General features: G+C 33.2%; 2 protein-coding genes across 2 annotated transcripts; one reads left to right on the top strand and one right to left on the bottom strand.

Moving 5' to 3' along the window:
- The first annotated feature begins 2 nt into the window (after positions 1–2).
- Positions 3–9,569, top strand: LOC139481523 (uncharacterized). Its single transcript, XM_071264912.1, has 12 exons — positions 3–93; positions 331–415; positions 1,267–1,462; positions 3,186–3,398; positions 3,793–3,831; positions 4,085–4,123; positions 4,730–4,795; positions 5,314–5,352; positions 5,960–6,001; positions 7,624–7,680; positions 8,294–8,359; positions 8,718–9,569. Exons 2-12 carry the CDS (start codon positions 407–409, stop codon positions 9,392–9,394), a joined length of 1,443 nt encoding a protein of 480 aa, XP_071121013.1. The 5' UTR covers positions 3–93; positions 331–406; the 3' UTR covers positions 9,395–9,569.
- Positions 9,570–19,146: 9,577 nt separating this feature from the next.
- Positions 19,147–20,721, bottom strand: LOC139481522 (neurogenic locus notch homolog protein 2-like). Its single transcript, XM_071264911.1, has one exon. The coding sequence runs from the start codon at positions 20,679–20,681 to the stop codon at positions 19,257–19,259; it is 1,425 nt and encodes a 474-aa protein (XP_071121012.1). The 5' UTR covers positions 20,682–20,721; the 3' UTR covers positions 19,147–19,256.
- Positions 20,722–24,185: the final 3,464 nt, after the last annotated feature.

Here is a 24,185-nt window from a genome sequence, read left to right as displayed (position 1 = left end):
ATATCCATTGTTTTTTAAAAGTCAAGAGTGAAACATTAAAAAAAGGAGAATCAGAATTTCAATCAGAAGAAATCTCTTCAAATTCTTATCGTGGTATGTTTAATTTATAGTCTATGTGTTTTTAAACCTTTTTATTTCATTACTGATTTTTAACTGTTTTTGGTGATAAATTGGTTTGACAAAATTAAAAGTTCATGACAATTTTGATTAAAATGAATATAATTATGATATTCTTTTATTTTGCAATTTTTTAAATATACTTTGAGTTTCTGAAAAAAAATGAACATTCAAAATATGTCAGCAATGTATCATGGTTTATTTTTTTTGCAGACCATTCTGTGAAACAATATATAGCCCATCGACTTCTTCATGATAGCTGACACATGCATTTCACTACGCATTTTATATGTACAGGGTAAGTTCGTTAAATTTGATAATTTATCTGAACTAATTACATCCACAGGTAAACAGGAGTAAAGATTGAAATAAACAATTAATTTTCCCATAGGCGACAATGGTAGCCTTTTTCTAGATACAGACTTTAGAAAGTTGATTTTTTTAACGAAACCTTGCTAGAATCAAAGAAAAGTTATTAGGACAGTATTTTTTGGTCCCAAAAATATAGGTTCGCGTTGCTTTTCTTAGCGTATTTTGTACTTATCTCCCATGCCTATCAATTTTGTCCTTAAAAATACGTGTCTTGTCCTAGCGTTAAAAAGTCATCTCAGTGCCTTTAGGGCTACGGAATAATTTTTATTTTGTCTTTTGTATAAAGCAGAGTGCACGAAGTCTCTAAAAATAAAAAAATAACGGGCGCACATATCGACCAATCAGGATTAGCCATACTCTTAATTCTGAATACCATGTTATGCTAATAAAATGGCTGCGCCCATAAAATCTAATGGTGTATTGTAACCTAAAACTTAAAATAAAATGTAAGTTAAATGATGCAGGGCTATTGATTTTGTTTCTTTATAGTAAACCAACAGCAAAAAGCTTCACGAAAAACTGTAGAAAGTAATGCAAAACGATATGCATATTTTTTAAGTTGACATAGTCTTTAAAAAAAATGTCATATTAATGAATGATAATGAAAGAAAACTTTGGTTTACACAATTATAGAAATGCTTATACTCTAAGTATTAAATGTACCTATAATAAAAAAAAAAAGAGGCAATGGATAACTTTGATGAAGAGAGCTTTTCCTGATTGAATATACATCCAACAAAATATATAATATGAGATAGTTTATATTAAAACATTTAGGAATACAAAAACAAGCTTCAATCCTCAACAACAAAGATGGATACTAGACGATCAAAAGATTTGTTTAAGAAACCGACATCAATAGCCATATGTATTCCAAACACAGTTGTCGTGCCAAGTGATGCTGCAGTAGATGAAGAAAAGATTGTCCTCACAATAAGACTTTATAACGATGAACTCATCCCAATATATGATGGTAAGACTCATTAGCAACGTTCTCAAAATGCATTGTTTTTGAAAATTAAATACACTTTATAATGTTCTTTTGTCTTCATCTAGAACGCTCGCAGATATACTTATACATAAAAAACGTAAAGAGCTATATGAACAAAAGGAACCCTGAAGCCTCGGTAACACCTTACCGGATAGCACTAACGGACGCCTAACGGATGAAAATAAAAGTTGTCCGTTGACAAAATTGTTATTCGTAGGGAGTATGTTGATGTACTGACGAAATAAAACGGAAGCGTAACGAATGCATAACGGACACACACCGGATATGCAACGTACGAGAAACGGACTGAACGGATGTCGAACGTACATTCAACGGACGAGTACCGCATAAAACGGACACATAACGGAAGCGTATACCGGATAAAAGGGATGAACAAGCTATACGGAAAAATTAAAGGCGAAATAATACTACATGTAAATCGCATCAGTATTCAAAATGTTTCTGGATTACTGGTTTTGGTTTCTTCTTCAAAATGCCGCCAAAGGGCAGTGTCTGGCCTGAATAAGAGCTGCTTGATTGTGAAGACGTGCCTTTACTCAAAGATCGATTATGAATAATAAGAATTCGTGAACCTTAAGAAATCTGACATACCAATAATTGGCATTTCTGATACGAAATTTTCAATTGGCTTTTATCCGTTTCAGATCCGTTCATCATCCGTTTTATCCATTTTTCGTCCGGTAGAAGTCCGTTTCACATTTGTTCAACATCCGTTTTATCCGTTAAACGTCCGCTAGAAGTACGTTGGTGAATTTATCTGCCAGACCTCCAACGGATGTATAACGGACACGTAACGGGTACAAACGGAATAGAAACGGACGAGTACCGTACAAAACGGACGCCTACCGGACGTTCAACGGACAGTTCATCCGTTGGACGTCCGTTCAAAGTTTTGAACATGCTCAAAATTTTCAACCGGACGTCGACGGATAAAACGTACGCTAAACGGACATGCAACGGATATGGACGGACGTCTCACGGATAAGAACGGACGTATAACGGACATGAACGGATTGAAAAATAGTTATCCGTTAGGCATCCGTTTGAGCTATCCGTTAAGGTGTGACCGAGGCTTGAAAGAATAGCTAAAGTCCTTTTTTTAAGGTAAATATTTCCTTGAAACCTTAGTTTCTGAATTATTGCTTTCGATCCAGAAAGAAGAATGCATAAGAATGAAGATACCGAAACGGAAATTTAAATACATGATATTTTTTGAAAAAGGTTTCACTCCTTTCTGAAGACTGAAAGTAGTTAATGATAAAAATGTCTATTTATTATAATTGGAAACGATGTAACTTCACCTGTGTTGTTACACATGAACTCATAGACAGACAGACACATACACATTCAGACATGCATACAGATATTGGGACAAACATTCATACAGACATAGAGACATCAGGACTTGAATACAGTGCAAATAGACAAACAGGTTGAGGTTTCAGCCATTGTCAAGATAATATCAACAATAAGGTTTCCTCTAGTATTTCTAGAAAATGTTGTCTTTGTTATCCAACCTGTAGCCCTTCTTTTGTATAAATAGATATTTCATAAAGTAATTTGAAAGGCATCATTCTACAATTTATACGGAGTGTCGTCCTTAAAACTATATACTCGAGTAAACAGGACTTAATATAACAGTTCAACAGCAACATGAGCAAGTAAGATCTTTTTCTATTTATAGCGACAGCAGACATAAGTATAGAGATATTAGATCCAGACAATGATATACTACGCCCTCACGCAGAAGATTATACTGACAAAGATGGAACGTACAAAGTATACTTCATTGCTCCAAAACCAGGGAAATATACTGCACATGTGCTAGTAAACGGGAAATGTATAAATACAGCAGGTTACAAATTCAGTGCTTTAGGACAGTATTCTTACAACAAAAGTAAGTTGACATATAAACGAAATACTAATATATAAATCCTTTCCAGTAGCTTTCTTTTTCGAAAAAGGATGTAATTTTTTTCCTATTTGTTTACTGGTCATCTTTTTTTTATATTTGCATTTGCATAAAAAAAATAGAGCATTCGCATTGAGTAAGAAATATTCCATCTTGATCGGTATTGCATTCTGTACCTTCTTATACACTTGAATTTTTGGTAAAAGAAGCAAACGAAAGAAAAACAACGTAACAGAAAGTAACATTTCGTCCTTATTGGAGACATCTGAGCTGCAGGAATTGAACGAAGTATGATGAATTTAATTTTGCGGAAATATTTGGTTGAACGTATATATCATAGAATGGTTATTGCACTTATTTTGAACAATTCTATTTGCAGGAAAACATTCTTTTAGGAGTTCTCCAAGGCTATATACAGGTAACTTAGTATTGTTAAATAAGTAGCATTTTAACATTAGAAGTATTTGAAAGAATCAAAGATAAAACTTCAAGAAATCACTAATCAACAATTTAAGATGAATGTGTGAATTTAATCGATTTGTTTGAAAATAAATTTAGATTAAACTTTATTAAAACCAATAATGATCATGTTATTTGAGCTGATTGGGTTTATTTCTTCTGCAAATGAAGATACTAATGCACACACACACAGTTTATTTTCTTTCAACTAGGAGACATGCCTTCCAGAAGTATTTCAAGAATGACTACAGGTAATTTACTATTTAAAGTTGCGATGACAAAAGATAAAAAATGTATCTTCAGATATAATTATATAGACGTAAATTTAAAGTAATGTTCTTAAATCTGGAATCGATGTATATTTATTTTTTAAACTGACAGCAACTATGTATACATACAAAAAAAATACTGTAACAACAAGTGCTTGAACTATGCTTGAACATTAACAAATACAGTGAACACACAAGGAGAGAGTTAATGTTCACTTATCTTGATGTGTGACACTTATGGATTGAACAAGCGCATCGGTGGTGTCGTTGTTGTCTACTCTCGTCGACTGAGGAGATCGTGAGTGTGATCTCAAGACGGATCAAACCAAACACTAGAAAACTGATATTTGCTTCTGATGTCAAATAGCCATTCATCATCATCATTTTGTATGGCCACTATATCATTTTGTTACCTGTTACAGTAGATGAATTTTTTGTTTCTCCTTGTTAATTGGCGTTGTTTATCTTCAAAATATACTCTGGATTGCCGTCTATTTTATCTTTTACCATTTTTTTAATATTATATTCTTGTGGTCCCGAAAACCGCGCACGTACATCAGTAAGTAACATCTTCTACTTTTTTGTAAGGGATGTTGTCGTCAATGTCATCACCTAGAATTTCTGCTTTGATGTCATCACGTTCAGCAAAATCAGGTAAACCTTTAACTAAGGTAGCTGCTATTTGTCACAATATCCTTCTCATATCATTATATTTTTGTAGGATATATTTATTTTAATACGACAATACATATTTCATAGGGGATATTAATCCTAAAATGAAAACCCCATCGAATTGAAATGGAATTTGTCAAGATTGATATACTATATGAAGGATATGCTTATGGCTGACAGCACATTTTCCCTTCTCGCTAGTTAATAACGATGTACAAAATGTTTAAATAGAAAGAAAATTCACTTATGCTTAGAACCTACAAAGTCAAGTGGCCTAATGAAACAACATGAATTTTTGTACATTCAAATGTTTATGCAAAGAATATTTTGAAAACCATTGTAATTTAACAACATAATAACAACGTTCTTGACGTTGCAAACACTGCGACCAGTCCTTATGCAATTAATAAACCACAATCATTTTCAAAGAATGTTTTAATATTTTGTGTGTATATTTTCTATTTAGCTTATGTGAAATTATATTCCTGTTTTACTTTCAGATGATATTTTGTATCGTGGGACACCAAGAACTTTCAAAGGTACCTATCTAACAACTGAGAATGAGGAGTCACCCAATAAATATATTTATTGTAATTTCCCTGTACAAAAACCTTTTTATATGGAAGTGAGTTTAGTTGGATTTGGCAAATTTTTTTAGGAATTTTGGTCCTCAATGCTCTTCAACTTCGTACTTTATTTAACCTTTTTAACTTTTTTGGATTCGACCGTCACTGACGAGTCTTTTGTAGAAAAAACGCGCGTCTGGCGTATATACAAAATTTAGTCCTGATATCTATGGTGAGTTTATTTACAACCACTGGGTCGATGCCACTGCTGGTGGAGATTTATTTCCCCGAGGGTATCACCAGCCCAGTAGTCAGCACTTTTTGTGCTGACATGAATTATCATTGATATAGTTATATTTATAAATTGACTGTTTACAAACTTTTGAATTTTTGAAATACTTAGGCTTTTCTACCTCAGGTATAGATTACCTTAGCTGGATTTGGCAAAACTTTTAGGAATTTTGGTCCTCAATGCTAAAAGGTTGAAATCTCGTTTTTTATAAATGACATTAAGAGTCAATTAATTGAAACAAGAAATAATCATTTGAATTGCTCTAAGAACATATCGTTTAATTTACAGGTGTAGTAGCGACAAAACCACCTTCACGTCTGACTGTTTTAGGTAAGTTTGAAATTCAGTAACAATTGCATTTACTTTCAGTACATTAAAAGGATAGGATATATACATTTTTGAAAAGAAGTAAAATCACACAAATACTGAACTCCGAAGAAAATTCAAAATGGAAAATCCCAAATCAAATTGCAGAATCAAAGGCTCAAACACATCAAACGAAAGGAGAACAACTGATATATTCCTGACATGGTACAGACATTTTCTGATGTAGACAATGATAGATTGAACCTGGTTTTATAGCTAGCTAAACCTCTCACTTGTATGACAGTCCCATAAAATTCCATTCTATTGACAACGATGCGTGAACAAAACAAATAGACATAATAGGTAAAAATGTAAAACAAAAAGACAGCAGTCAACAATGTGTTGCAATCCGAATTACTAAAAAACAAACAAATATGTAACAAAGAAGCACACAATAGACCAAGTACATCAGCCAAAATTACAGACAAGAATACACAAATTTACCATAATACAATAACACAATGAAGGGATGTACAAATACAGAGCCACGTAATATATGTAACAAAGAAACACAAAAAGGCATAGACAAAGCACATAGCAAAAATGAAAGACAAGCAACAAACAAGTTTTACAATAGCACAATAATGAAAGACATGAATACGAGAATATCATAAACATGAATGACATAATGTAAAAGTACCATAAGTATCTTAATCACAATGATAAAACAAAAAAAAATGTTTAACAAAGAAGCACAAAAAGACATATATTAAATTAAACAACCTCATTCATTATTTCTTATTTTTTTAATTTTGTTTATGTATGTTAAATTCATCCATAAATGATTGAAAGATAGGGACCGAATGGTAGAAACATTGACTATAACGTACAATCGCGTGTTTGACGTCAGAATGTATACGTCACATAAGAGATGTAAAATAATGTTGTCATTTTGAAAATAATATAGTCCATAGGTATAGTCGACTAATCTGTCATAAGTAGGGCGTCTGTTTCATTGCACGGGATGCATAAATATTCAGTCACGTCGGATTAGTACAGAAGGTTAACCCCAATGACTCTTGTAAAGTGAGTGCCACATACCTGTCTTATTAACATAAACCAGACATCAATTTCATCAATAAACACACCGATGCATCTTCGCTAGGAGGGAGAGGAAATTTGATTGTAACCATTGGCTAGTGAAGATGATACCAATGGAACTATTGGAAAAATGTAAACTATGTAAACTTGGAACAGGGTAAACATAAAGCATCCTAGGATAAACAAAGAATTCCATGGACACTGCACATCAATCACGCGATTCCATAGTTATATATCATGTCTTTGATAAAGTCGTCATAGTGAAAGTAGCAATAGCAAAAATGTGTGATCTATGACGTCTTGTATAAAATCAAACAGGATGAAAAAACCTAATGATCATATGCACTGACATTTCATATAAAAACAAATAAAAACAAACCCAATACACTTTATAAATTAAAATAAAAATCTAATTCCGAGGCAAATGTCCGTCCCTGTAATGCATTACTTAGAACAACTGTTCCTTTAACATAAAGTGTTTACCGGATTATATGTAACGTACTTAGATAAAACGCTACCTGTCTAGGCTTTCATATCACTTGCAGATGAGTCTTTACAAGATGCACCCATATACTCTGCCAGAGATCAAGTTGACACGGATAGTAAGTAAAGTATATCTATTAATAGTAATGTTATTTAACACTGGTATCAATGTGACAGAAATTAATTGGAAACAAATAATAAATGCTCAATCATAAACTTCTATATTTGGTCTTTGTCAGTGATAATGGACTTTCCGTCCAATCTTAGTGCCAATGCAGGCATAAGACTTCCTATGATTAGAATAAGAATAACTTAATTTTCGACATAATTAGAAAATCAGGATTTATGAAAGAAATCAGTATACGTTATAGGTTGGACATCTTTTCAACACGCTTTGTTCGTAGAAACACGTCCAATTAAAAAAAAAATCCACAACACTGAGAATGCCAAATAAATTATTCATAAATATTCTAATCGTTGTAAGCGACGAGACCGTTTGGATTAATTTTGAATATATCAATTTAAAGGGTTACTATAATTAATGTTAATGTTTTTATAAGGGACTCTCAAAGAACTTTAATTTTTTTAATGTACTTGGTCATTTTCTGAACTATTAAAAAAAAATGAAATTCGGAAATTCTGTACAAAAGAAATAATCAAAATTATACATGTTTGCAGAAATACATTCATAAAATGTTATCATTAATACAAATTAATCTTATTTAATTGCAGATTTCTCTACACGAATATATTCTGAGACCATTACGGAGCGGAATTTGTTGTACAATGACGTAAACTGTAAGTTTAAAAAAAATGGATGACAGTCTCAAGACATATATTGAGTCAAATAATTGTACTCATATTCCTTTAGCAGGACTTGTTTTGAAAAAAAAATTGAAGTGGTGTTTTGATTGTTATGTATACTTGTCCTTTATTCGTCCATCCATTTTAGAGGATTTTGTTTCATTTTTCGGTTTTTAACTTGTTCAAGGTGTTTTCTGTTCCGATTTGACGTTTGATTTTGTATTGTTTTCTTTAAATTTCTTTATATTTATTGAACAATATTTTTCCAGTTTGTCTCCTATAAAAAGGTAAATTAACTAAAACAGTGTGTGTATTATTTTCACTATTCAAGTCTATATTTATACATTTTCAGGCATGAGTATAGCATTTGATGCAGCTGTTTCTCATCCCTCAGTAGAAGTGTCACGTGACAGTCTTACGTTGGCTTTAAAATCGACAAAGCAAATATATGGATCTACTCCAGGGAAAACCGGAACTCGCAGACTTCGTTTATTTCCAGGAACTATAGGAACACGATCTTTCAACAAACCGGGGCTGTTTTATTGGGAAATTTCCGTTAAATTCAAAATCTTGCGCCTAATTCGACGGACAGTTTTATTTGAGATTGGTCTAGCAAGGAATGACGTAATCGATAAAAGTTTTAGAAACGACCGTAGTCCGTTCGCCTGGGTAATCAGTGGAAGTGGTTGTCACTTATGTGGGAAAGTGTGTCTTCATGGATGGCATAATGGACAAATGTTAAGTCATTATCCATTCAGTGATCGAATTCCCTTAGCCATCAGATCATATTCTAAATTACATTACGGATTTTTGCTGGATACGTCTAAAAGACACTGGATAGTTGTTGATTTAAAAGGTAGAAAGGTAGTGGCTCACTTCAAAAACTTAGTAGTTTCACCGACAGAGCCCCCATTGTGGCCAGTTTTTGGTATATACAACCCAGAACAGACAAATATTACCATGGAAATATTCTATGGGTCTGATGTCAGTCGGATACCAGAGGAAGCTTTAGATGCTCTTTCTATTTAGCTAAGTTGCATCTATCAACAAATGAGTTCTTTCATTTATAGATATGATGGCTCGAAACTTTTGAAATTTGACATGATTTCGTTTCCAGGTTTGCAACTCGATTTTTTAAAATATTTTAACAGGAAGAAACAAATTTTTGTTCAAATATAATTTTGAAATTAAACACCATTTTAGTTACTGGTGTTGTGAGTCAATAAGAGTGTCTAAATATTTATCAGGCAATATTTGTTGACAATCCAATAAAAAATCTTTTGTCAACATTGTAGATTTCAGCATTATATTAACGTTGTTGTGAACGTTAAGTATCGCGGCAGTACCTTTTTGTAAACGTAACGTCGTTCCCGGCAAATTTGACAGTTGCCGATTTAACGTTACGAAATTCCGCCAACATGTGGCGATCGAATAACATCTTTGTTTTCTAGCTTGTTATGAATCCTACATTTCTTTAGTTACTTGTATTTACATGCTTTATATTGTTGAATCGGTATCAAGATTTATGACATCGTGCTTGCTTTCTTTATAATTCATATTTATTTACACACTGACAGTTATTTACATGATAGACCTTGACCGGCAACGAACTATATTCGTACACGCAAGGATAAGACGTGCTAAGAACTATAAAAACCTGACTTTTCTTATAATGAAACGAATTTGACCCGAGCTTGAAAGAATCAAAGAGGTAATAACGCATACACGAAAAACACATTCAAACGTTTTAACATATTGTATTTCATTTACCTGTATTTAGTATTATTGATAATAATAATCTCTGATACTTTTAAAAGTTGTTTAGTCATTATTTAATATCCAGAAACCAAAGATATTGTTTTTAAATTAAAGATTGGCAACATTTTTTACACTGGTGGCAGCGAATTTAGTTTTCTTTTTTAAGAAAATTTTAAGAACTTACGTGAATATTTTATTAGGCACGCAATTGTTAAGACATCCATTGTTTCTGTCCATATTTTATGATATTTGGTTACACTTAAAAAAAAAACTAAACATAAAAAAAAGACACTTCAACGAAAGCTGAAAGAAATAGATAGTACAGTTGGTGAATATAAATTAGATTACAGTATATACTTAAGTAATTTTAAATTCAACAAGGATAAATTATAATCCAAGTTGAAATAAAAGAGTTATTGAGTTTAAAAGATATCAACAAGGATAAATTTTAATCCAAGTTGAAGAGTAATTATATAGTTAGTTAAATTCTATATCAACAAGGATAAATTCTAATCCAAGTTGAAAAGGAAAAATATATTAGTTAGTCAAAATCTATATCAACAAGGATAAATTCTAATCCAAGTTGAAAAGGTTATAATTTAAAATTCAACAAGGAAAAATTATAATCCAAGTTGAAAAGTGATAATATAGTTAGTTATAAAATATATCAACAAGGATAAATATAAATCCAAGTTGAAAATAGTTAAGTGTACAATTCAACAAAGATAAATTTTAATCTAAGTTGAAAGTTTGAATACAATAAAAGTAAATGCCATATTCAACAAGGATAAATTTTAATCCAAGTTGAGCTTAAATTTAGGATTCTATTTTTAACAAGGATAAATCTGAATCCAAGTTAAGTATGAAGACTATAATTTTTCAAACGGGTCCAGTTGTAAAAACTATAGTTTATTTCAAAGTTGTAAATTAAAGTCTATTTCACAAAGTAAAAGATAGATTCATAATTTAAAAGGAGTTTTTAAAGTAAGACATAGGAAATTCTTTTTCAATTTCAACAAGGATAAAAAGTAATCTAAGTAAGGATAAAGTTTAATTGATAAGTAAATTGAAACTCTTGATTCCATTTAGCAATTAAAAAATTTAAGATGTATAATTCTATAAATAGACAACCTATTATGTCTACGGGATCAAGGTCTTTAGGAAGGGAAAGGGGATCTGGAATAAACCCAACATGTTTAACAAATCCCAACCATGCTATATCATCTGGGAATATCGAGGCCCATTTTCCAGGGGATATTAGAAACTCTTATGATCATTTTACTGCAAGATTTGGCCCTGACTTTAATCAAGGGGAGACAATAAATAAGTACACAAATATATTGCCTACTTCAATTAATGAAGGAGAAAGGGAGATAACTCATATGACTAATCAAAGTTCTCGTACAAGGGATCATTCTTTTCACTTATCTGATATAAGTCTAGGAATTGAGAATAAGTCCAATACATTCCTGGTTCCAACCCAAAGTAGAATTGATGGCGCTTTAAATTCAAGATCAACATACTCTGATAGTGATGAGCTCATACAACACCTATCCTCATAATACACTGCAAGAAAGTAACTATTCGCCAAATACAGTACAGAATAGCCGATATATAGAGAATCAAGACCCGAACAGTAATCTGTCACAATATCCAGTTCGATATAGAGATTTCCAACAGTATCACTCAATCACAGAGCCAAACTTGTTAGAAATGCAGCATTACAGTGAACCACGGTATATAAATACATCGGAAGTTCACAGATTTAATGATAATGGACGAAGAACAAGAGTGCCGTTCTATAACGGAAAGGATCCATGGAACGCATATGTGATGCAATTTGAACTAATTGCAGAAATGAATAATTGGACTCCAATAACCAAAGTCATAGAACTGGTTACAGCCCTAAAGGATGAAGCAATGGTTTATGCCTCATTTCTTACAACAGAGACAAAGAGATCATTTTCAGCACTTTGTGCAGCCATGTCAAATAGATTCGGAGACCATGGGTATCCAGAAACATACAGACAAGAGATTCATACTCTGAGAAAGAATGATAGAGAATCAATTCAAGAGTATGCTTCTAGGGTAGAGATACTAGTCAGGAAGTCTTTCCCCACAATTGACACAGCAACACACAGTACACTCAGTGTTGAGTATATGCTCAGAGGACTGCCGGACCAAAGTATTGCTATTGAGCTGTTGACCAAAAGGATTTCCAGTATCACAGAGGTAATACACCAAATCACGCTATATGAGACTTACAAGAGAGGTTCAAGAGACAGAAACATTCGCCAGCTTGGTGCAATAGAGGACAGTCATAGAAATGATTGTGGGTCCGAAGATATAGGGGTCAGAAAAGTAGGAGGAAAAAAAATTGTAACAGAGGAGAGATTGACTCAGTTTGAAAGAGGAATTTCGGAGTCACTAGAGACAGTCATTCAAAGAGAAATGGCAAAGTATTATACACAACAAGATTATGACGGTATTTCATGGCAAAATAAGCAATTGTATAAAGACCGTACGACCAAGATGAAGAATCTCAAATGTTTTAACTGTAATGAGGATGGCCATTACATAAGAGATTGTCCAAAAGAAAAGAGAAGCCCCTATCATAAAGAAAACAGAAGCGGTTTTGAACGGAATAATGAAAAGAGTCAAAACCAAACTAAAGAGTCTTTAAACTGCTAAGGGTTTAAACAATCGACCAAGTGTCAGCCCCTAAATATGACAAAGAAATAGTTAAAGAGAATAATTTGAAAAATGAAGAGAAACCTTGCCAAATGAAAGAGCATTTGGTGGAACCGAAAACATCAGTGGGTACAGTTTGTATAAAGAGATAATTTGAAGAAGATAGCCTAGATATACAGGACCTAGATTTAAGCCTAGAGATGTTGTTTGAGGAGTCTAAGGAGATACAACAGAACACACCAGAGAACACACCAGAGGAGGTAATGGGTAGTGCAGAAACGACCAGCAGGATAGAAGAGAATATTATCATTGATCGGGTGACAGCAGCTAGCATTGCAGTTCCAGTGGTCATTAACAAGATTGCGACGAACGCAGTTATTGACACTGGAGCAGAGGTGACGGTTCTAAGTGAGAAGTTGTATAATCAGATTCCTGAAAGTAAACAGCAAAAACTAAGGAGAGCAGCAAGAAATGTGGAAGTTGCTGGGGCCGGAGAGAACTTAACAACAGAAGGGATTACAGAGGTGAAAGTTTATCTCGGGAGTGAAACCTTCAAATGGCCAGTTTATGTAGCGCCCATTGGAGATAACATGTCATTAGGCTGTGACCTAATTGATGAAATGACAGTAGTCAGAGTCGGAGAAAAGGACACCAATTCTGGGCTAGTCATTAACAAAGAAGCGGAAAGAAGTGAGTTCCTGTCAACCAGAGATTCAATGGTAGAGTCGGTAATGGCAGATGACAGAAAACCCATGGTATCAAGTACGCAGGACATGCACGAGTATATAGAAAATGTTATAAGTTATAAGGGTACACAAACGGACAAGGTCGACGTCCAAATGTTGCATTATGTTACAGAAGAAACCGTAAATGTTGCAAAAGAAACCGTATATGTTGCAGAAGAAGATGTATATGTTGCAGAAGAAACCGTAAATGTTGCAGATGAAATTGTGAATGTTCTAGGAACAGAAGAAAATGAAAATGTTTCAGTTACAGAAGAAGACCAAAACCTGTTCTGTCAGGAGGAAAAAATGAGTCAACTGAAAGAACATTTTCGTAAAACAGACTTAGACCAAACGAAGAAAGAACTTGAGAAGGAAAAATATGTATCTCAAGACTCACAAAAAGATTGGAGAAAAAGGAAGAAAAGAGCATTAGAGAACACAGAAAGAGAAAGAACACAAGACACACAGAAAGATTAGAAAAATCGAAGAAAGGAGCAGTAGAGAAAACATAAAGAGAAAGAACACAAGATACACAGAAAGACAGACCAAAAGAGACGAACCAATAACACAGTGGAGCTGTTAGAAAAAGAAGACGTTGAAAATTTTAAAAACATTTTATTATATTGAAAAGACACATGACTATAGAAATTTGTTGACATTATTTATATGCATATTGTTTTGTATGCCGTTGGTACAATTTTACTATTACACGTGCCATGAATCGTGATAAAAGGTTATTCGTGATCTAGTCGAAATTGACTGGCAAAAACAAATTTTCTTAATTTGAATATACTATTGAGACAGTAGGTGCTTGTTTAAATTTTGCATTGTATATATTTAATCTTTCGTAGTTATTTAAATTTCGAGACGAAATTCTATTTTGACAGAGGGCAGTGTTGTGAACGTTAAGTATCGCGGCAGTACCTTTTTGTAAACGTAACGTCGTTCCCGGCAAATTTGACAGTTGCCGATTTAACGTTACGAAATTCCGCCAACATGTGGCGTTCGAATAACATCTTTGTTTTCTAGCTTGTTATGAATCCTACATTTCTTTAGTTACTTGTATTTACATGCTTTATATTGTTGAATCGGTATCAAGACTTATGACATCGTGCTTGCTTTCTTTATAATTCATATTTATTTACACACTGACAGTTATTTACATGATAGACTTTGACCGGCAACGAACTATATTCGTACACGCAAGGACATGGCGTGCTAAGAACTATAAAAACCGGACTTTTCTTATAACGAAACGAATTTGACCCGAGCTTGAAAGAATCCAAGAGGTAATAACGCATACACGAAAAACACATTCAAAGGTTTTAATATATTGTATTTCATTTACCTGTATTTAGTATTATTGATAATAATAATCTCTGATACTTTTAAAAGTTGTTTAGTTATTATTTAATATCCAGAAACCAAAGATATTGTTTTTAAATTAAAGATTGGCAACAATCTTTACAAACGTAATATAGCTTTTCATTTAATCCACAGACCTCTTAGTTCTTCTACAAATGAAAGTGGGCATGCCATTCATTACTGAATTTTGTTTTGGATTTAGTTTTTGACTATCATTTTCAAAAAGTATTATTAAGTTCAGTAGAAAGAGAAAAATGTGAAACTAAAATAAAAAGTACATAGAGACGACAACAGGAGTAACATAGTAATAATTCGCATAAACTTCAAACAAATTTGGACAATTTTGAATTTTATTGACAGAAAGACAGCCCATAGAATCATAGAAGTATATGTAAAATGTATAAAGTGTGAAATACAGGTTCAAGTCCCGGTTAGGAAAGAAGCAAAGAATCAGACCAGTTGTAAAATTGTAAGTTTGAATTGTAGGCACTTTTAATAGGATATTATTTGAAGATATTCACGAGCGACTTATCTTGCTTAATAATCATTGTAAACTTTTCAAATCTGTTTGATGAGATAACAATATATCAAGTGCAATGTAAAATAAGAGAAAACGGCTTGTTGTTCTGTAGTTCTCCATCCGGTGACACTTTAGATAGAGAGATGAAGAGTTGATGGTAAACATTACAACACACTAGGTTAGTACATGTGGATTAAATTCAATATCAATGAATTTTAATTTGATTTTCCCACCATTGTTAACTTATTGTCAAGAGTCGAAAACAATTTTTAGCCTTAAAATTATAACAAAAGCCAAGTTGTTTTTCTTTTCAATTTTAATTATTATAAGTATTTACACCACTGGGTCGATGCCACTTCTGGTGGATGTTTCGTCCCCGAGGGTATCACAAGCACTTCTGTTTTGACATGAATATCAATTATATGCGTCATTTATATAATTTTCCTGTTTAAAAAACTTAGAATTTTTCAATATTTTCTTATCCCAGGCATAGATTACTGAGTCGTATTTGGCACAACTTTTTGGAATCTTGGGTCCTCAATGTGCTTCAACTTTGTACTTGTTTGGCTTTATAACTATTTTGATCTGAGTGTCACTAATGGGTCTTATGCAGACGAAACGCGCGTCTGGCGTATTAAATTACAATCCTGGTACCTTTAAGAGGCTGTCCAAGTAAATATCAGGCATATCCTATGATATGGGTTGCACAACATAATTTTTTTCCCACTGAATTTTTGGTTCCAATGCAATGTTTATCTAAAGGAAATATATGTCAAAGATATTTTCGAATCAACAGTGGATGGCTCAGAAAATGATGTTCACTAACAATTCAACAAATTTTTGTACAAAATGAAGAGTTATCTCCCCTTTTCAATGAATTTTCAGTGCTTTCTATGTATTTTTTTTCTCTTTATTTGTTGCAGTTAATAAAAAACGAAAATTTAACTTTGAGAAAGAATGAATTGGTGATATGAAATAGATGGAAAAAATTGAAAACAAAATATGTCATGTGCCATCCACTGCCTGGTTTTTCCATGGACACCCTCTTAATAACTAATAATTCATTTTTATCTGAAATTTTTTCTTCAAAAAGTAGACCAAAACAAATATTCAAACACATCAGTGCATGCATAATTTAATAAGAACCAATTCAAAAGACAATTGTATTAATAGATCCAAATTTCGGTAAACAACCGATAATCCTTACCATTACACCAAAAGGGTCCAATTATAGCTTAGAATCATGATGTGCAATTGGCAGTTTCAGCATAAAATGTTTATACAAATGTATGTGGATGGAAATTAAATGTAATTGCAATGTTTCGAGATATAAATGATACATTACTATGGTAGCATGATAGATTATAGAACAGGGACTGTTTATAGACTTCCCTTCCGTGCAGTGCACATGAAATTCGCCAATTAATTTGATTTCACTCAATGTTAATTTCTATGTCATCAAACTATATATAAAAAAGGCCAAAGATTCAAAAGGGACATCCAAACTCATAAGTGGAAAATAAACTGACGTTCAGAAGTTGTCGTTTATTGAGATGGTTCATAAGTGTTTCTCGTTCCTTGTTTTTATATAGATTAGACCATTGGTTTTACCGTTTGAATGGTTTTACACTAGTAATTTTTTGGCCCTTTGTAGTTTGCTGTTCGGTGTGAGCCAAGGCTCCGTATTGAAGACCGTACTTTTAGACAATATACGTATAGTGTCTTGAAATATGAAATTTATTTGTATGAGGCTTAGAAACGGGAAAATGCGAGGTTCTACCGAGCATTTTCCCGTTTCGTGCCGAATACAAATAAACTTCATATTTCAAGACACTATATGTATATTGTTTTTATACTGAAATCGATAAAAAAAAAAAAAAAAATAATAAAGATATGAAACAAATATTATTAAAAAAAAGTGTTTGGAATTTCTCCATTGGGGTACCATTTTGGGGTATTTCCCTATGAGCGTAGTCTAGGCGGTAAGCATTGACAATTTAAGGAATTAGACAGGGAAAATGAATTTAATTAATAACATTTGATAAACATGGTATATAAATTACCAATTTGAAGACATAACAGGTTTAAATTCATAAAAGTTTGACCATTGTTACTACACGTTGTCATGGTTGTGACGTGACGTTGTAAGTAGGCGGGGCTTATAGGTGAGTTGATGTCATTGACGTATAAAGCTAACGTTTATACGTATAGCTTTATCTGTATAGTAAAATAGCTGATTGCAGTATAATGAACTTTAATGGTTTACTTTTACAAATTGTTACTAGGATGGAGAGTTGTCTTATTGTCATGCATGCCACATCTTCTTATATCTATTGACAACGCCATGGCCTAAAAATAAAATGACCAGCAGAAAACTAAAGACTTAGTAACACGAGCCCCACCCAAAACTCGGTGTGATTTCCGGTGCACCGGAAGGGTAAGTAGATTCTGCTCCACATGAGGCACCCGTCATGTTGTTCATGTTAGATGTTAGTGCAAACCCGGTAATAAGTTCAATTCGGTAGGTCGGGCAAAAAGGGGGACTGTAGTTACGACGTAAAGAACATATCCGCTATCATCTGTGAAACTAATATTCATTATGGCCAACCAACTGCGGTCAACCGACTCATGATGGTATCCGTAAAATAAACAAAGGTATTATTTCTACTTCACAGCTTGGAACTCTTGGTTTAGTAGCTTCTTTTTTGAACAGCAAACAACTATCAAAGGAATCGTGAAAATTAATACAAGCCCTGGAATATCGTTCCGACTGGGAGATATAAACTTCGTTTGCAGGTTCAACTGGGATGTTGCTTCAAAAAATTGGAAGTTTACAATCGGGAAGCTGAAAACATCTTATTTGTCGTAAAGTTTTCAACCGACCCTCATTGTCAATTTCTAGATGCAAGTCAAGATAAGAGACACTTTCAACTGTATATGTTGTATCCTTTATCTCGATGGGACAAATAAAATATACAGTCACCAACTTTGAAATTATTAAGTGAGAGAACATCATCTATATACTCATGCGGCGTAAAGCCAACATCAATCAATCAATCATCTATATACTTGTAACAGAAAGTAAAGTTAAAGGATACTGATAATTTTTTTTTTCTAAAGAGTTGCTATTTGCATTCAGCATCATATGAGTTGAGGAACAAATCATTAAAAAGAGGGGCACAGTTGGTTCTCATAGGAATACTTATTTGTTCCTTCAAATGTGTTTCCCGCGTTCCATTACATTATTGCTGATGTTAATTTAGGACGATGATGGCTGATATTTAGTTTGTTTTTTTTAAATTTTATTTCTGATGATTGTATGTTACCCACTGACTGCCTTTTTTATTATAGATTTAATATTTAATAAACCGGATGTTAAACGAAGTGTATCCGCCATTCCCCCTTGACATGTATATTCTCCATGAAACAGCCGCTACAATAGAACATTTGAAGAGTATGTAAAAGAGAGGCCGAAGATACTAATAGCATATTAAAACTCATAAGTAAAAAATAAACAAACAATGTCAAAACCAAAAAAAAAAAAAAACGAAAAAGAAACAAAACGGCGATAATACTAATAGTACACAAAACACAAATAGCTCACAAAACACAAAACACAACAACGCAAACAAAAGACTGGGCAATACGAAGCCAATCGAAAACCGGGGTTGATCGCAGGTCAAGGGTCAGATGTACATTGAGATAACGTATTATTTGCATGCTTCTCATTTTTATTCATAACAAAGAAACAATGAACACATAACAATTTTTTTCTCTCTTAAATCTAATCTTGTCCACTAGTTTTTCAAGTTAGTAGTTTAGGGCGTTAGTTTTAGATTCCTGGAAGATTTGTAGTTTTGCAAATAAATCGCTGGGCGTAATAGCATGCTGTATCGTCCAGGAAAAAACCTTCAGTTGTTTCCCAGAGTTGTACGCAATAATTATTAGAAAATATCTTTGGTTCATTTCTGGCCCATAGAGGAGACCGAATATCGATAGTATAATTATACTCTGTACTGTGCCATCGATACTTGTTGTTAACCACATGTCCACCTACCCATATGTCTTCACTTATAAACTGTTCCGGCCATTTAATCTCCTCCAGAGTTTGAATGAAAGCGAGACTTGACCCTTTTGATTTGCATATTTCATTTGCAGAACTCCAATTCGCTTTTCTGGTGTCTATCCAATAGCATGAAAATGTCGCAATGTTAAATCTCCAGTACTTTAGGCACGGTGAGATATTGCATCTATTTTGTTTTAGAACGTTTTGTCTATACTCTGGAAATCCACACGAAATGTTTTCACAGTTAATTCCAGATGTACCAAGGGGACATGTGCAATGATAGATACTTCCCCAAATTAAACAAAATCCTCCATTCTTACATGGGCTACCACTACAAGGTGTTTTCTCACAATCTTTTCCTGTGTAGCCTTCTTTGCAATTACAATTACGTCCACTGCCAATGTTCTCACAACGACCTTGATTTTTGCAAGGAAAGTTGTCGCATGGAGTTAAGCGACAGTCAGATGCAGAAAACCCTTTGGGACAGACGCATTGATAGTCATAACCATTTTCAGTACAAACCCCGTTGTTTTTGCAAGGTGAACGACTGCACGGATTAATCAAAGTTTTACAAGTGAGACCGGTGTATTCAGAGGAACAAATACACTTGTATCCGCCAACCACTTCTACACACTGTCCGTTATTTCTACAGGGAAACGAAGCACAAGCAGATGTACAGTTAATTAGCCCTTGACTCTGATTTAAAATATGAACACATAATGTCATATTCCCCCCATAAACGCAAGATTTTCCGTTCTCGCAAATTATTCTGTCACATGGCGTAATTTCACAACATTGTCCGGAATAGCCGTTTTTGCATTTGCATGCAAAATCGTGATCGAGTCCTGTTTGATTTTTACCAACAGATAAACGCAAATCACTTCTTATACACATTTTTTTTACACATAAGTATGCTACCGCACCACCTAAAATGACGGTACTCAAGCAAAAAAGTAAGGCTAAAATTTTCCATATTGTAGTGTTTCCATTCTTCAAATTGTTCTTTTCGGTACTTCTTGAAGTTGCTTCTTCGTGGAGAAGAACATCATAAGTATCGTCTGCATTTTGTGATTTAATTCTAACAAGGCTTTGGTAACTTTTATCTGGCATTTGTCCATCATCATCATGTCTTTCTGTATTGTTCTCATATATTCCGAAATTAACAGGTCTTGATCGTTGTTGCAAATCCATACTGTTGTGCTAAAGATAAGTAGTTCGCTGAATATACAGTTTTATGATTTCTTTCTTTCTAATAAATATTAAAACAAAAAGTATTTCCCACGATTAAATAAACAATCGGGTAATAAGGGCTGAGTTCCTAAATACTTACAGTGAAGGAAAGAACAAGGGAGTTCGCTTTTATCTCATATTGCAAGCATTCTTTACAGTTAGTTTAATTGTTCCATTGTTTTGTCTTATAATAAAAACTTCCTCATAAACTTCATGAACTTTATTTATCATCAAGCTTGATGTTTCACAAATCATTAAAATAGAAAAAACAAAGGATGTGGGATATACATCCATGACACAAAATCAGTGTATGCAAAACCAAACAAAACGCAAAGGAACAACACTTTTTATGCTGTTTTGCATCCCTTAGTCACAATGACATCCTTCAACATGTATATATGATTGAATCATCTTCTTTTTTTTTTTAGCAAAACAAAAACACGGTAATTTTGCAAAGGGTGCAAATGGTTTTTAATGCATTTTGTAATTTGTAACAAAAATCTTAACCACTGTAGAAGATAGAATCTTCCAACTTTACAGCATGAGTAACTGGAAAAAGTAAAATCGAAAAAATACTGAACTCCGAGGAAAATTCAAAACGGAAAGTCCATAATCAAATGGCAAAATCAAAAGCACAAACACATCAAACGAATGGATTACAACTGTCATATTCCTGACTTGGTACAGGCATTTTCTAAGGTAGAAAATTGTGGATTGAACCTGGTTTTATAGCTAGCTGACCCTCTCACTTGTATGACAGTCGCATCAAGTTCCATTATATTGAAAACGATGCGTGAACAAAACAAACAGACATAATAGGTAAAAATGTCAAAAATAGGAGTACATCAGTCAATATTGTGTTATAATCTTAAGCACAAAAAAAATATGTTACAAAGAAGCACAAAATGGCATATAGACCAAGCATTTTATCAAAAATTAATGACAAGAATACACAAATTTACCATAGTAAAATAACACAATGACGGGATGTATAAGTACACAGCCACGTCGTATATGCACCAAAGAAACATAAAAAAGGCATATAGAAAAAGCACATAGCTTGTGTGTATTAAGGGGGAAATAAAATAAATGTAGTTATTATATTATGGCATGCATTGCAGATTGTTTCCAAGTGTAACTGAACGATATTGTCAATGATTGTATTCGTGTTGTATAAAACATTCAGACATATGAAAAGGACGTGTTTACATGTATGTGGCAGTTAGACTTACTCCATATAAACGCTATTTGTTCGGCTAGACTATTTTCCTCTTCAACGAAATTTGTTTTACATGCACACGTATAAAACTTGCGGTTTTTATCCAACACAATCATAGGTTTGAACGTTGCTTTCAATTTAGACTTGTTTATATTTTTTCGTTTGGGCTTGTATTATATTTTCCCTCCGGTTTATATAATCCGTTCATCCTATCTCTACTCCTTAAAATTCAAGAGTCTATCCTAAACTGAGGTAAATTATATGGCCTTCCAAATACCGTTTTGATCCCTAACATCACTGAAGAGACATATGGTGTACTAATTTTTGCACCTCATGTTTGTGGGTTAACATCTTTGCCGCAAGTTAATTATTTTCTGTTTAGTATTAAATTAATATTTAGATCCATTTTGTTACATCTTGTGATCAATTTATTTGGCAATCGTCAATGGCAGTCAGCAGGGTTTAAGAACATCAGTTGTTCGACCTGCTTGTCAAATGCTTGTTGTTAAAATATACTTTTCACTCTTTTGGTCTTTTGGAAAATGTTGTTTGTGCTGTATTTGGACCCCTCTACAACGAAATTTGTTTTACATGCACACATATAAAAATTGCGGTTTTTATCTAACGCAATCATAGGTTTGAACGTTGTTTTCAATTTAGACTTGTTTATATATATATCTCTACATATATATATATATATATATATATATCGTCGTTCTATTATATGACTTTTTTGGCTAAAAATACTTTTGACACCAATGGTCTGGACGGGAGGAAATCTTTGGTATTAATAAATAGCATACAGTAAGACCAATCAAAATGTTTGAAATAAGACCTATTACAAATTTGCCAATGTCAGTTGTTTGTAAAGTTTGCTTCCAAAATGTTGTATGAAAACTTGAAAATCGTTGTAGAATGGCTTTGGGAAAAAATTAATTGTACATTTTTTTATTTCTGTGAAAATAATTTAAGTTCTTGGATAATTAGTTATCAAAGGTACCAGGATTATAATTTAGTACGCCAGACGCGCGTTTCGTCTACATAAGACTCATCAGTGACGCTCATATCGAAATATTTATAAAGCTAAACAAGAACAAAGTTGAAGAGCAGTTAAAATCCAAAATTCGTCTAAGGTAATCTATGCCTGGGATAAGAAAATCCTCAGTTTTTCGAAAAATTCCGTTTTATAAACAGGAAATTTATAAAAATGACCACATTATTGATATTCATGTCAACACCGAAGTGTTGACTACTGGGCTGGTGATACCCTCGAGGGCGAAACGTCCACCAGCAGTGGCATCGACCCAGTGGTGTAAATAGTTATCAAAGGTACCAGGATTATAATGTAGTACGCCAGACGCGCGTTTCGTCTACATAAGACTCATCAGTGACGCTCATATCGAAATATTTATAAAGCCAAACAAGAACAAAGTTGAAGAGCATTTAAAATCCAAAATTCCAAAAAGTTGTGCCAAATACGTCTAAGGTAATCTATGTCTGGGATAAGAAAATCCTTAGTTTTTCGAAAAATTCAGTTTTATAAACAGGAAATTTATAAAAATGACCACATTATTGATATTCATGTCAACACCGAAGTGTTGACTACTGGGCTGGTGATACCCTCGGGGACGAAACGTCCACCAGCAGTGGCATCGACCCAGTGGTGTAAATAGTTATCAAAGGTACCAGGATTATAATTTAGTACGCCAGACGCGCGTTTCGTCTACATAAGACTCATCAGTGACGCTCATATCGAAATATTTATAAAGCCAAACAAGAACAAAGTTGAAGAGCATTTAAAATCTTGGATAATCCAGAAATGTCAAAGTTTTTATTTCACTGCTATTTACAAAAATGTTCAAGTTCACATACGACATTTTGGAAGCATGCACTTTGTCAAAATTTTCAAAGCCTGTTTGTGAGATATTTTTTTCTTGAAAAATTTGTAATTTACAACATTTTGGAAGCCCAGCGACAATATATGACATTTTAAAAAAAAAGCAATGTTTTGCAATCTTAAATTATTAGGCCCCGATCTTGTTAGAGGTAATTGAAATTATTGTTTTCTTTATATATAGTCCAATATGGACAATGGATGTTAATTGGAAACAAACTTGAGTCGTGATTGACACTTGCATGTTAAGTTAACGTCAGGATTTGGTCTTGTTGAAAAAGGTACAACATTATTATGTCTGAAGCTGTCAAACAATTATAAACCCCCTTAACATACAGTTATCCATATTTTG

The sequence above is a fragment of the Mytilus edulis genome, chromosome 7 (genome assembly GCF_963676685.1).
Source record: "Mytilus edulis chromosome 7, xbMytEdul2.2, whole genome shotgun sequence".
NCBI lineage: Eukaryota > Metazoa > Mollusca > Bivalvia > Mytilida > Mytilidae > Mytilus > Mytilus edulis.
Note: the sequence above shows the minus strand (reverse complement) of the source record. Positions and strands in the feature narration are given on the sequence as shown.

Bases quoted from the DNA above. Each gene is read 5' to 3' on its own strand.
- LOC139481523 (XM_071264912.1), top strand. The intron at 4,124-4,729 runs GTAATTTACTAT...CTTTTTTGTAAG, and splicing joins TATTTCAAGAATGACTACAG to GGATGTTGTCGTCAATGTCA. The intron at 7,681-8,293 runs GTAAGTAAAGTA...ATTTAATTGCAG, and splicing joins AGATCAAGTTGACACGGATA to ATTTCTCTACACGAATATAT.
- LOC139481522 (XM_071264911.1), bottom strand. From the start codon at position 20,681: ATGGATTTGCAACAACGATCAAGACCTGTTAATTTCGGAATATATGAG.